The 13,322-nt window shown below is 40.9% G+C and overlaps 2 protein-coding genes across 2 annotated transcripts; both read right to left on the bottom strand.

Annotated features, from left to right (window-relative positions):
* Nucleotides 1-2,660: 2,660 nt before the first annotated feature.
* On the bottom strand, nucleotides 2,661-5,521 carry LOC110525020. The gene is made up of 2 exons (XM_021604981.2): nucleotides 4,889-5,521; nucleotides 2,661-4,776 (listed from the first exon to the last, which is right to left on the bottom strand). Exon 2 carries the CDS (start codon nucleotides 4,570-4,572, stop codon nucleotides 3,595-3,597), a length of 978 nt encoding a protein of 325 aa, XP_021460656.2. The 5' UTR covers nucleotides 4,573-4,776; nucleotides 4,889-5,521; the 3' UTR covers nucleotides 2,661-3,594.
* A 1,674-nt stretch (nucleotides 5,522-7,195) lies between these two features.
* On the bottom strand, nucleotides 7,196-12,707 carry LOC110525626 (coxsackievirus and adenovirus receptor homolog). Its single transcript, XM_021605909.2, has 8 exons — nucleotides 12,572-12,707; nucleotides 12,032-12,123; nucleotides 11,394-11,563; nucleotides 10,945-11,146; nucleotides 10,230-10,382; nucleotides 9,974-10,096; nucleotides 9,719-9,857; nucleotides 7,196-9,593 (listed from the first exon to the last, which is right to left on the bottom strand). Exons 2-8 carry the CDS (start codon nucleotides 12,111-12,113, stop codon nucleotides 9,353-9,355), a joined length of 1,110 nt encoding a protein of 369 aa, XP_021461584.2. The 5' UTR covers nucleotides 12,114-12,123; nucleotides 12,572-12,707; the 3' UTR covers nucleotides 7,196-9,352.
* Between the last annotated feature and the right edge of the window lie 615 nt (nucleotides 12,708-13,322).

Here is a 13,322-nt window from a genome sequence, read left to right as displayed (position 1 = left end):
CTCAATGATTTCACATTTTTTAGAGACATGCACTGGATTGAATTCATGTAAATTTGATTTTATTGTATATTTTTATTTTTAAGAACAAACTACTTTATATCTTGACCTCTTGCTTTCTATACAAATCATCTTAATCTATTTCGTTGAAGAAAGTTCTCATTTATGGTAGAGAGAGAATGTTTTTTTGTACAGTTTTTTCAACAGAACATTGTACAAATGGCAGCAACATGCTGAATTGTGAGTACAACTTACATTTGAAAATAAGAATTGTCAATACTAACTAAAACCCAATAAAAAACAGATGTAGCCAATGAAAAATGTACAAATAATGTTCACCATCAACTGTTAAGCAGGCGAACAATGGCTGGGATGGCGCTGCAACGGAAACACTCAGTCCTGCAGTGGATCAGTTAAGTTGTGGAGTGGGTCAGGTGTACACTAACAGATGATCGTTTAGAGCATATGGTGGATTGCGAAGGATCTTGAGACTCCTTGCGTGTGTAGAGTGATGGTAGGTCCAGATTGGTGCATGTATCGGAGTAGGAGGTGTAGTCTGCCCATGATGATCTGTACTGCTCTTCTCTGGTCCCTCTCAATGGTGTCCCTTGGTTAGCCCCGTATGCCACACTGGAGCAGCATATTCCACCGCTAGTCGGATGTAGGTGGTGAAAACCATTACCAGGTCCAAATATATACATTCTATACTTTTTTTAAATTCAGTCTTATTTTTGTATGCAGTGCTCCCTTTGTCTGCTGAATTGCTCATCCATGCATGTGGTGTATTTCAGAAATTACAGGTTTGATTTATATAGTGCAAGAATGAAGATAATTATTTTCGAAGGGAACTAACCTTTTTGTATGAGTTTTTCTAACAATGATCAGAACAGATATTTGTAAAGAGATTTATAGCTATGTACTAGCATGAAGAGATGTAATATACATTTTTGACCAATAAAACTTGTAAAGCCGACCATAACAGAAATAACTAATTTAATAAATGTTATTTGTTTGGTGACTTTTGTTTGTTATAATATGTATGCTGATGAGGTAAAATGTTCCGTTGAAATGAAGTATTGTTACAGAAGGCTAAACTCTCAGCCTCTAACCTGTCAGCAGAAGTTCTTAGAATCATTATCCTTTACTCATCTATTGCCTTTATCATCCCTTATATCTCTTATCAAGGACATAATAGGCACTAGACGGGACATCATTATAGCTTCTTTGATCAATAATTGTGATAATTGCGATGATAATGTAGGGCCTCAGCGTCTGCTGAGATTGTTTGACAGTGAGATAGTTTTCATTCTGTCACACAAAGCCTCATTTTCTTTCCAGTAAATAGTGAGATAATTTATGTCTGTCAGTAATTTCATTGTGATACCATCGGTTATGCATGTTATACATATGATTCTGTTTCAGTTATATTCATGCTTTATTTGTATGTTCTATATTGAGAAGAACATTTATTTTTTTACGTAGCATTAGCGTATATGTTGAAGTGGACTTAAGTAAAACACAATAATGTTCCCCATACGTGAAAGCAGTTTGTTTCTGTACAGTAGTGTGGGCTGGGCTGGGGAGAGAGTTTTATTGCGCAGTTTAGTGTAGTTTATTGCAGTAGGGCCTGTGTGATATTTAGCTACTGGTCATGTTAATCTAGTTTGCTAATGGCCTGTTCCTTCCTGTCAGATACTGGGGGACAGGATATCACTCTCCCTGCAGTCCCTTTGTCACATGGCCACAGACTACTGTAGGGATGCTTCCAGGCTGCCCTGTGATGTGTGCTCATCCATGGACGAGTTTAGCTGGGCTTGGTTTTTACCGTCACCATTTACCCATATCTTCTTGGACATAAACAACATTCCTGACCACATGCCATTGACAGACATAAGTAGACTTGAGTGCAGCTGTCTGATAATAAATGCCCCTGTGTATCTCCGTATTAGACTTCACTAGATGGTGCTAGAGGGAATGTAGCGGTGGGGTATTTATTGTCAGTGTTGCCGAAATAGGACAGATGGTTTTCACATATTTTAAGAGGTGTAAAGTAACTAATTATAACTACTCTTGTTTTCAAAGTACGTAATTTTACTTCTACTTGAGTAAAATGTCATTAAAGTAACAGTACTTCTACTTGAATAGGATATTTCAGTTCCACCCCTGATGAGTGAGTGAGTGAGTGAGGGAAAGAGTGTGTGGGTGAGTCAGTGAATGTCGGCCGGTCCTCTGGACAAGTAACAAGTATCAGAGGGGTGAATGAGGGATTGAATAGGTGAAGGATTAGACATGTTTATTTATGGAGTATATTGAAGTCTGGCAACTTCATTGTTTATGTACTTTATTTTGTATTGATTTTGTATTTACCAATACATTTTAATTGCTTAGAATGTTTCATCTATTTTCAAATGTTAATAGTATATTATATTAAAAATCCTTAATTTTTTACCTTGTAGCAACTCATAAATTCCTTCTGTACATTAATTTCCTCTCTTCCTTTTCAATTTAATGCATGGCAAAGATCATGTGTAACAACTTTCAAGTAACCTTAGCAAAGGTAGCTAATTATTAAGGTTTTTATATAAAATAGTAACTCAATTACTTTCACTCTGAGTACTTTTTAAATGGGCTACTTTTTTACCTTTACTTTAGTATTTTTTTTTTTTACACCAGTAATTTTAAATCTACTTGAGTAAAATGTATTTAAAGTAACAGTACTTCTACTGGAGTAGGATATTTCAGTATGCTTTCCACCCCTGCATATTTCCCTTAATATTCTAGATGGTTTGTGAGCAGAGGTTATACAGAATGTGTATGCAACCACTATACATCACATCGTACAGATTTTCAGCAAATATTAACCACCCTTTCCAAATGCAGTTTGATTGGTAAAGTGTCTTGATTGGTTATCTAGTAATGACCTTGGTATAGATGTCAAAGGAATATACAGAACCATAAGAATCCCATTCGCTATGCTCTCAACTGAAAAAGATAGAAACTGACACTGGATATTAGCTGTTGAGATGAGAGAAACAAAGGCGAAATAGAGGCATTTATTGTAGGCTATGGCAAAGCCCTATAATGAGTAGCCATGATATTAATATGGACTGTAAATCTTTAATCAATATCTGTAATGGCAAAAGACATAGGTTATTCATGAATTAATAACTACACCACATTGAAAAATATTCTTAATTATACTGAGAAGAACATTAAACAACAGAGACAGACAGGGCTGTTAGCTAAAATACTATAATATTTATTCACATGTTCTTTTATATATCTAATATAGGTTTATGCCTGGAAAAACAAGCCACACATTGAACCTAATTATGAAGTTAAGTGGTCAGACAATAAGATGACTCTAAATCCATACTATCCAAACATATTCATGCAAATAATTAATTTGATTTATATAGTGCTTTTCTCTAACAGAGATACTCAAAATGCTTTACATAGCAGGGGGAAACTCACCTCATCACCACCAATGTGGGTCACCCACCTGGGTGATGCACGGTGACCATTTTTGTGCCAGAATGCTCACCGCAACATGTTAAATTAATGTACCCAAGGCCATTGTGGCTACCCTGGTCTGACTCAGTGTTTGACTGTGTGAGCAGAGCTGGGTTTGCATTTGGTCTCTGGCACCTTTAGGCAGGACAGACAGGGAAACTCATCCAGGCCGACATTGTAAGAGTGGAGGAGAACCTTCCAGAATGTCTTCTTACCGTAGATAAGAACCAAGGCACTGAAAGTGGTATAGATGGAGGTGAAGAGAAAAGAGAGCAGAATAGCATTCTCTTTATTCACCGTCACCTGATAGTACGCATATAGATCAACCACCATGAAACAGAGGAAAACAACCACCAGGGCGAGGGTCATGCGTATCACCCGCATCTCAGAGCCCAGCTTGGGTGCGTGGGAACCATTGGTACTGGCCTTCATGTGCTGGAGATGGATGCCCAGGTGAACAGAGATGGATATGCAACACTTTACCATCAGAACTCCCGGTAGGATATTAGAGAGGACTAGATAAACAGTGTTATAGATCATGCCAGGGGTGTCATTAGGCATGATGGAACCGCAGTTCTTGTTTTCCGATGTATTGTTCTCAGGGACGAGGACAGTCAGCATGGGCAGACACGTGCTGAGACCACACATAGGGATGACCAGGACCACAGTGGTGACGTGCTTCAGGATGGCCTCCTGGATCTTGGTGTAGCAGTGGATGGGCTCGATCACTAGCTTGGTGCTGTAGTAGAAGGTCAGGAAGGAGGTGGTCCACATGATAGTGAACTTGAGGCTGAACACTGTCAATATCATTAAGGAGTAGAACAGCTCTTCCAGTCGACAGTCTTTGTCTATTTCGGTCATGGTCATCCAGAGATAGCAGAGCAGCTGGTGAGCTCCATTGGCCAAGGACAGGGCTGTGATGATGGTCTCACAGGGGGTCCAGTGTTTGTTCTGCTTATAGCTCTTCAGGCTCATCAGGAAGATGAACAGGTTGAAGAACATGGTGAGGACGGCCATCAGGCCAGTTATGACCCAGATAGTCACCTTATTATCTCCTTGCATGGTGCTGTTGGTTCTTTAAACAACGTCCACCAGATAATTTGAAGTGTTTTAAGGTGTGTTCGAGGTTGAGGGGGAGGTAGTGCTCGAATGTTTCAATACCATATTTTGCAAGCTTTTTTAATATGACATTTACTTTCAAATTCTTCACTTAACACAGACAGTCAAGGGTTTTCTTCATTTGAATCAGACCAAGGTTTCTGTTCCCTGTAGAAGAAATGTACAAATAGAAAATTCATTGGAAAACATTTTAAAGTCCACAAGGGTAAGGTAAGCAATTACACCATGTTGAGTGTGGCTATTTTGGATGCAGCTTTACCTCAGAAAAAGATCCCTTTGCGTCTGATGTTTTTTCTTGGATATTTTAGTACAACTTGAAATAGGTTGTCTGATTCAAAATCTTGGCGTTGAAGATGAAAATATATTTTTGAAAAAAGGTCAAAGGATGGCTTTTAGAAGTTGCCTGAAGATGTTGACTGAGAACGGCATCGCAAGTTGAGGCACAGACCCTTTGATTTCAGAGTAGCCTGATTGGAATTTATAGAGAAGCATCAAACTCTATTCACAACAGTATTTGCATGGTGGGGATGGCAAAAGGCAGTGGTGGCAGGGTATTTCCATGGGCCTGGGGTGAAGATGTGTGTATATCCGGTGGAATTACTGTACGAGAAGTACTGCAGCATGACAGGTTTGCCAAACCACAGATACTGAACAAAACCTCTCAGGCAGGAGGTCCAATGTCCATGCAAATGTACTTCCTAGAGCTATGGCCACAGATTTACACATCGTCCCACAAGGTCAATTTACGTATCATAAAGGGTGCAACCTGCCTTTGGCTCACCTTCAAAATTCTGTGTTAATTCATCACTTTATAGCAGGGCTGTTCAATTCTGGTCCTGGAGAGCCGAAATGCTTCAGTACCTGGTAGTTAATTCCACTCACCTGGTGTCTCTTGTTTGAATCAGTCCCTGATTAGAAGGAGAGGATGAAAACCAGAAGTGTTTTGGCCCTCCAGGATCGACATTGAACAGCTCTGCTTTACAGGGTCAACCTTGTAAAGGAATAAATCCTTAATCCTTAAAAGAGCACAATGAAAACTGCTTATTTATTTGTGGCAGGCTTGAATCTATACTGAATAAAAATATAAACGCAACATGCAACAATTTCAACGATTTTACTGGGTTACTGTTTATATAAGGAAATCCGTCAATTGAAATAAATTAATTAGGCCCTAATCTATGGATTTCACATGACTGGGCAGGGGCGCAGCCATGGGTGGGCATGGGTGGGCACGGGCCCACCCACTGGGGAGCCAGGCCCAGCAAATCAGGAGTTTTTTTATTGTCCCCAGCTCAATGTGCACCCGTGTAATGATCATGCTGTTTAATCAGCTTCTTGATATGCCATACTTGTCAGGTGGATGGATTATCTTGGCAAAGAAGAAATGCCCACCAACAGGGATGTTAACAAATGTGTGCACAAAATTTGAGAGAAATAAGCTTTTTGTGCTTCTGAGTTTTTTTTATTTCAGCTAATGAAACACTGTACATGTTGTGTTGATATTTTTGTTCAGTATAGAAAGAGGAGTCTAAGTTACAGGTGTCAAACTCATTCCACAGTGCCAAATGTCTGCGGGTTTTCGCTTTTTCCTTGATTGATGAATTAAGGTCACTAATTAAGGTCACTAATTAAGGTCACAATTGGTTGTCTCCGGCGTAATTGAAAGGAAAAAACAAAAACCTGCAGACACTAGGCCTTCCACGGAATGAGTTTGACACCCCTGCTATACTAATGCTGCGTTCAAAACTACTGGGAGCTCAGAACTTGGAAATCTTCGACATCCGACTTCAGTGCATTCAAACCAACTTGAGAAAAATCGATTTCAAAGGTCAATCCAACTCGGTGCCTCTTTCAAGAGCTCCGATTTTCTGACCTGAAGATCACTGACGTCATGATTTGACCTCATATTTTTCAGAGTTTCCAGTTGTTTTGAACCCGACAGTAGATCCAGTATTATGCTCTATGGCAGGGATGTCAAACTCCTTCCATGGTGGGCCTAGTGTCTGCTGGTTTATGGGGTTTCCTTTCAATTAAGACCTAGACAATCAGGTGATTGGAGTTCCTTACTAATTTGTCAACTTAATTAATCAATCAAATACAAGGAAGGAGTGAAAATCCACAGACATGCGGCCCTCCGTGGAATGAGTTTGACACCCGGTCTATAGTATGATAATGCACAAACCAAAAAGAGAAAGCAAAAACCCAGAGATCCTTGCAGCCAAATCAATCATTGTAGACATTCCACACTACTTCTACATAGATAGAAAAAATTCTTTGATCATAGACTTTCTGCCAGATTTTCTCCCCTGAGCTGTCTACTTCTGAAGCCAGTCTGCTTCATACTCTTGTTTTCTACCAAAATCAATATCATATTCACATATCTGACTGGCACACGATGTTATTCCATCTCATCATAAAAAAAGATTTCCAACGAAAGTCTGTCAATCAAATCTGCAGCATCACTAGTCAAAATGAGTTCCCTCGTGAATTTGGCTTGGCGTGTTGAGGGTGGGGTCATTTGCTTTTTTCAGGTGGTGACACAGACTAATCACATTTGATAAACAAGTTAGTAAAAAAAAGTGCTTTATTGGGAAATTATGGAAAGGATGACAAACATTTTAGTTACTTGTCTCCTGGGCAAATTAAAACATACATAGATTTTTTTTAAATACATCTGACACTCACATACATCTGACACTCACTGCATACATACACTTTAAATATAACCTTTTTTTCTCATTATCAAAATCCTGAATTTAGCTACACGTGACTAAAATATTATCCATTGCACTATTGCACCAATAATCCCCAGGCTAAGCTTCGGGTGGAAGTGGCTGGGAACAGAGTATGTGAGCAGAGCGTTCCCAATTCGACTGGGGCGTGATTCCCGAAGGCTGGAGCGTAGGGCTTTGCTCAGGCTCCAATTTCGCTCTCACTTCACGAGCTCAGGCCAGTACCACTCACTTCACAAGCTCAGGGCATGCCCGGCCCAGCATGCATTTGCAGTCTACTTGTGTGCTGCTAACTATAGCTACTATCATGGAGTTCGCTAAATATTTTCAAAAAGAAACTGATGAAACACACAGGTGCTTAATGAAGGTGACTTACCAAGACGATGACCAAGAGCAAGAGAGGGAGTGCGGTGATATAGTGTACACAACTAAATAATCTTTGTGGAATCTGAAAAGACACGTATTCTGAAAGTATGATCGTGTACTTACTGCATGCACATGCTAAAAGAAAGGTACGAGGTGGGTAGATAACTGTGTCATTGTAGCAAAGTATTTCTAAACAAAAAATCTGATCTCTTAAACCTTAAGTGTATTTTTGTTCTATTATCTATACAACAGGCCATAATTGATTTTGGCCCAATAGGCCTGGCATATTCACACATTCAAGCAGCTTTCTTTTTTGATTGGGTTATTTTGCCTAAAAACATTCAGGCCTACCTATTACCCAGCAAGAGTGGCCAAAGGGGTGTTTAGCATCCCCTGGAGCTCTGCACGTGTGGGGAGGGTATTCTCCGCTGCTGGCCGTCTCTCCAGGCACCCACCATGCATGAGCCTGAAGCCACAGACTGGCCAAACTTGTATTTAAACAAATTCAAAGGCACTAATAGGTCATTTTTTGGTGTATTTTGTATTTAATTCTAAGTAAGTCACAGCCTATATATGCAATTAATAAACTAGAATGATTTAATACAACAAAAGGTGGCTCTTTGAATGTGTCACACTCGCAAATGCTTCACTATGTATTTTTTGTAGACTATAGCCTTGAAATAATTTAAATTATGTAGCCTAAATAATTCATTTTCGTTCCTTCTTAGGCTCCCTGTCTGGATTTCCAACCGCTCAACTCCCTCACATGCTCTGGCTGGGAACGAGATTATACATAAAACATATCCTTTAATAGAGTACCACAGTATGAATCTCAATACCCATAAAACCTAGCGGTCAAACAGGGAAATGGTTCCAATCGTTTTTCCTCCATTGTTTCCATAGGGGATTTTAGAAACACTTAAAATAAAATAAGAGCTGTGTTTCGTGTAGGCTTACCCTGGTGTGACATTTTGATAACCGTGTAAATATCTCTTGGACAAGGTGACTTTTATCAATATATTTGCCTGTATGTGGCTATCATAAAGAACTACAAATACCATGATGATCTGGACAAAACTGCCGAATCGAGGCAAAGGTAAGAATCTCTCGATTAACTATCTACATGTTAGCTAAATGTAGAATTGAAAAGAATTGCTAAATTCCTTTATACTGACAATTCTGTGAACTGTCTTGTGCAAGTTTTAAAATTGACACATTACCTGTTAGCAAAGGTGTCAGGAGCTTGCACTGATTTGTAGTCTTGCATGATGTCTACTTTGATGCAAATTAGCATTTTCAAACAGAGAAAATAGAGCCAAATATTTTGATAAAAGTCACCTTGTCCGAGAGAAATTTAAATGCTTATCAAAACGTCATGCCAGGGTAAGCCTACACAAAACACAGACCTTATTTTAAGTGTTTCTAAAACCCCCTATGGGAAAAATGGAGGAAAACAATCGGAACCATTTCTCTGTTTGACTGCTAGGTTTTATGGGTATTATGACATCTCAACTGTGGCGGTCTATGCCTGCATGTGATAGCTGTTTATACGGAAGTTTGGTAAAATGTCCTAAACTGACACTTAAAAAATGCGATGAGGTTTCTTATCCCAACCCAAATCATTGTTACACAGGGTAGCCATAACTGCTGTCATATTTCAACAGAGGAGGGGCCTGCTGCCCGCTGGGGGCGGGCGTGCCTTTGCTCCTGTCTGTGTAGATGCTGCTGTGGCCTGATTCTGTCCTCTTGGGCTGGACCTTTCTTACGGAGCTGTAGACCACCCCTGGGTGGGAGCGGTAGCCTACGACCGAGCGGAAGCTGGAGTTCCTGCTGGCGGGGCGACTCTCTGGGGCTGGGGCATCCTCCCTGGTGGGCAGGGGTAGTGCCAGGCCACAGAGGAGAAGCACAGAAAGGTAGAAGTTAAATTCATTTTCCAGTTTGTCTGCTGCAGCCTGTAATTCTTGGAATGTATGGAATGTCATATTTCATACCTGATTTCATGGGCAACCTCCTTCTCATAGCGACGCTTGTGGCAGCAGCAGACCAGAAGCCAGATGAGAAGCAGGAGGAGGAGCAACAGTAGCAGGCCACCAATCACAGCACCCACTATGGTCCCTGCCTTGTTGGAAGCTAAAAAGGTCCAGATATTCAGACAGGTTCCAAGGAATAGGTCCACACATATGCACCGTTCTCACTTTCTTTCTCCCAATTAACAGGCTTAAAGATATTTGTGGTTTTAAACTTACGGTTGTATGCGTGCAGGGTGCATTTACACTGCACTTTGCCAACAGGATTCGACACCACACAAAGATAGTTTCCCATGTAGCTCTCTGAGTGATTTCTTATCATCAGATCTCCAGTCTGAGAGTCTAAAAAAAACCCCCACAAAGACAATCACTGCCAGCTACAAGCCACACCTTACCGCAGAATATCAACATGTACAGTATATCTATGGTTATGGTTGCCATGTCTTATCTAGAGGCTTTAGTTATTGGTTCCTACTTTGTGCTGCTGTGGGTGGGATGGCCCCTCCACTCTCTCTGGTCCAGACATAGTCGATGGGGATGGATCCCACGGAGGACTTGCATCGGAGGATGACATCGCTCCCCTTCTCCTCACCACCTTCAACCCAGCACTTAGGCATTGATGGTGGAACTGGTGCAAGAGAATAGAGGTAAAACAGTGTCTTTGGAAAGATTTCCTTTGATGTACCGTACCAGGGGCGCAACTTTCACTGGGGACATTGCATTTTTGCCCCCCCCCCCCCTCAGTTTTATCATTGGAATGTGATACAAAAAGAAGCAACGGTGGGCTTTAGGACCATGCGGACACCTCCGAGTGGTCGGGTAGGCTGTTTGGTGTGTTAATAATCTGACTAGACAAAAAAATGTATATAATTATGTTCCCCCCGCTTCTAAACCCAAAGTTGCGCCCCTGTACTGTACATATGCATTTTTGCAACCAAATGCAAAATGGGCCAATGTGTAAACTTGTTGATTTCTTCTAAGTGTATTTCCACCAGAGGAAATTTGGTATATTGATAGGAACAAAGGAAAGAGGTGTGGCTGCTGGATGGAAGTATCGGAGATAACAAGGCGTTAACAGGGTGTTAACATTCCATCTCGGTGAGAGAGCAAATTTTAAAACGGCACACAGGACAGTGGAATGATGAAACTGGTAAAACAGAAACCAGTCTGGGAGGGGCAGCCTTCCTCACCCATCACTACCAGAGTGACTTTTCGCATGTCGACACCCGGCACTTTCTTGACTTTGCACTGGTAGGTGGCTGTGTCTGAGGCTTTCACTGCAGAGATGGAGACGGATGCGTCTCCCAGTGCGGGGGATCCTGTGAAGTCCATCCTGGTAGACAAGCTGGGGTCCCCATAATGCACTTTTTTGCCTCCTGAATAAGATAAGATCTAAGAGATAGAGTCAGTTCAATGACAAAAACTACAAAAACACAAGTATTGATAACACATATTCAGAACACGTTTTTTTACTGAAACGGTGAGGATAAGATCTCCAAGACTAGTCTGACCTAAAATATATGAGTGGATGTTAAGACTAACATATTAATTTGATAATGCATGTTTCATCTCCAAACCCTCATCTCCAATAAGTTATCCATATCAAGGATCCCCTCTGTCCCCTGCTCTGTAGTCTCACCAGCTGGTCTTTCTGGGTCATGTCTGGACGGACGTTCAACCACTCAATGTCCAGTTCTCCTATGTCAGTGGAGTCAGGGGTGAAGGTGCACCCCAGCTTGACTGTCTCCCCCTGGGCTTTCTGAATGGTCTGAGGCCCTGTGGATGTTATCTGAATACCCTCTATGACATCTAAGGGTTCAGAGAAAAACACACATTCAGGATTGACACTTACAAAGAATGTGGAGTCCCTCAGGCAGGGACAGACTAAAATGACAACTTCTAAATGGGGAAAAACTGCATTAGCAGTTCACAGAAGTGTAAATGCATTTCTGATAAATTTGATATATCCAACATGTAGGACAGACACTGGCTATTGAATGCAGCAGAAACTGACGTTGTTATGACCTGGGACACTGTCTGGGCTCCACCCCAACTGTTGTTTACATTGAGCGAAATAAACCTGTTGCGTAGGAATGTACAGTCAATGCCTGTCGCACAGGCACATCTTACATCCCCTGACAAAGATAATTGGACAGAAAAACCTTGATATGAATTAAACTAAAATGTGGTCTTGTGCAGTGTGGGCCAGAAGGGCCCAACATAATGGATAGCATGGGGAGACTAGGTTAGGAAACCCTGATTTATTTGACAACTCACCTGTGTTGAGATAAACTGTTAGCACAAACATCACAGCCAACTGTAGTCTTGAGCATGTAAGGCACTTTCGCATAGTGACCATATTGGTAAACCTGTATGGCACATCAAGAGAAATATGATTACAATTATTAACTGAATTGTTTGAATGTGTACTTCCTCATTGTGATTTTGATCTAGTTTTATGGAGGAAACATTACTCAGCTAACAGATATGTAGTCTTTATCATCTACTGAAACTACAACGATAAAATATGCTCACTCTTTCTGAGGGGCGCTCTTTCTGAGGGGGATAGATAACTCTGGACAGAATGGCATATGGCCATTCTGTCCAAGACTAGGGGAATACTACAAGAGGACATATACTCTACAATATAACCAACTGTATTTTACGTAAGTCTTAATTATCCCCCTCTCCAACTTAGTGGCTGTTGCTGAGTGAGTGAGGAATTTGAAAATGTAACTCTTGATTATATCAGCTCATATTTATAATATTTTGACAGTATTCAAGACAACAATCAAACAATGAATTAATACAAATTACCTTTCTGTTCAGCAATATTCCAAAGGTAAAGTTGTTTCCAAGAGTCCTGACAGACTGAAACAGCACAAAACCTTTGCTTCCCTTCAGTTGCTCTCACCTGAAATTGTAACCTCAGGTCACGCCCTCTCTATTTCCATACAGTCCTTCCTCTGCTTCTTCTTCTACGGTATTATGGCGGTACGCAAACATATGTTAGAGGTGCATGCCACCACCTATTGTGTGGGCTGTGTATCAGCCTACTGTTTTGGGAGTGTGAATTCATAACATTTTGTGACACAGAAAGGGGAGGGAAGAAAGGATGGGAAAAGTGAATGAGAAATTGCCCTACCAACTAAGCCTATACCCATTAAAACCTCATTACTACTTGGCCCTATTTTATCCTATACCAGGCTGGCAGCCGGGAAGGACGGGACATTATCGTTCAACACACCTTGTAACTCTTCTGCAATAACATCTCGTACACCCAAGTACTTCTTTGCAGCTGCCACCACAACATATATTTTCAGTGATTTATGTCCTATGCCTGCTATACAGTTGATAATAACCAAGGTTTGAACACTAAGTAACCAACCTTACTGAAGCACATGTTATTCCTATCACTCTCTTTTGGCCTCGGCCTACTCACAGGGAGCCTCTTAGGATTCCTCACCCTTGACCTATCTTCCTCTACTACTCTCTTCACTGCCTCAGCATACAACACCTTCTGTACTACTCTGATCCTTGGAACCTCAACCTGCCTTTCTCTCACGAA

The sequence above is a fragment of the Oncorhynchus mykiss genome, chromosome 6, assembly GCF_013265735.2.
Source record: "Oncorhynchus mykiss isolate Arlee chromosome 6, USDA_OmykA_1.1, whole genome shotgun sequence".
Classification (NCBI taxonomy): Eukaryota; Metazoa; Chordata; class Actinopteri; order Salmoniformes; family Salmonidae; genus Oncorhynchus; species Oncorhynchus mykiss.
Note: the sequence above shows the minus strand (reverse complement) of the source record. Positions and strands in the feature narration are given on the sequence as shown.

Bases quoted from the DNA above. Each gene is read 5' to 3' on its own strand.
- LOC110525626 (XM_021605909.2), bottom strand. From the start codon at position 12,113: ATGGTCACTATGCGAAAGTGCCTTACATGCTCAAGACTACAGTTGGCT. The intron at 11,147-11,393 runs GTGAGACTACAG...TCTATCTCTTAG, and splicing joins TGACCCAGAAAGACCAGCTG to ATCTTATCTTATTCAGGAGG. The intron at 10,097-10,229 runs GTAGGAACCAAT...GGTTTTTTTTAG, and splicing joins CCCACCCACAGCAGCACAAA to ACTCTCAGACTGGAGATCTG.
- LOC110525020 (XM_021604981.2), bottom strand. From the start codon at position 4,572: ATGCAAGGAGATAATAAGGTGACTATCTGGGTCATAACTGGCCTGATG.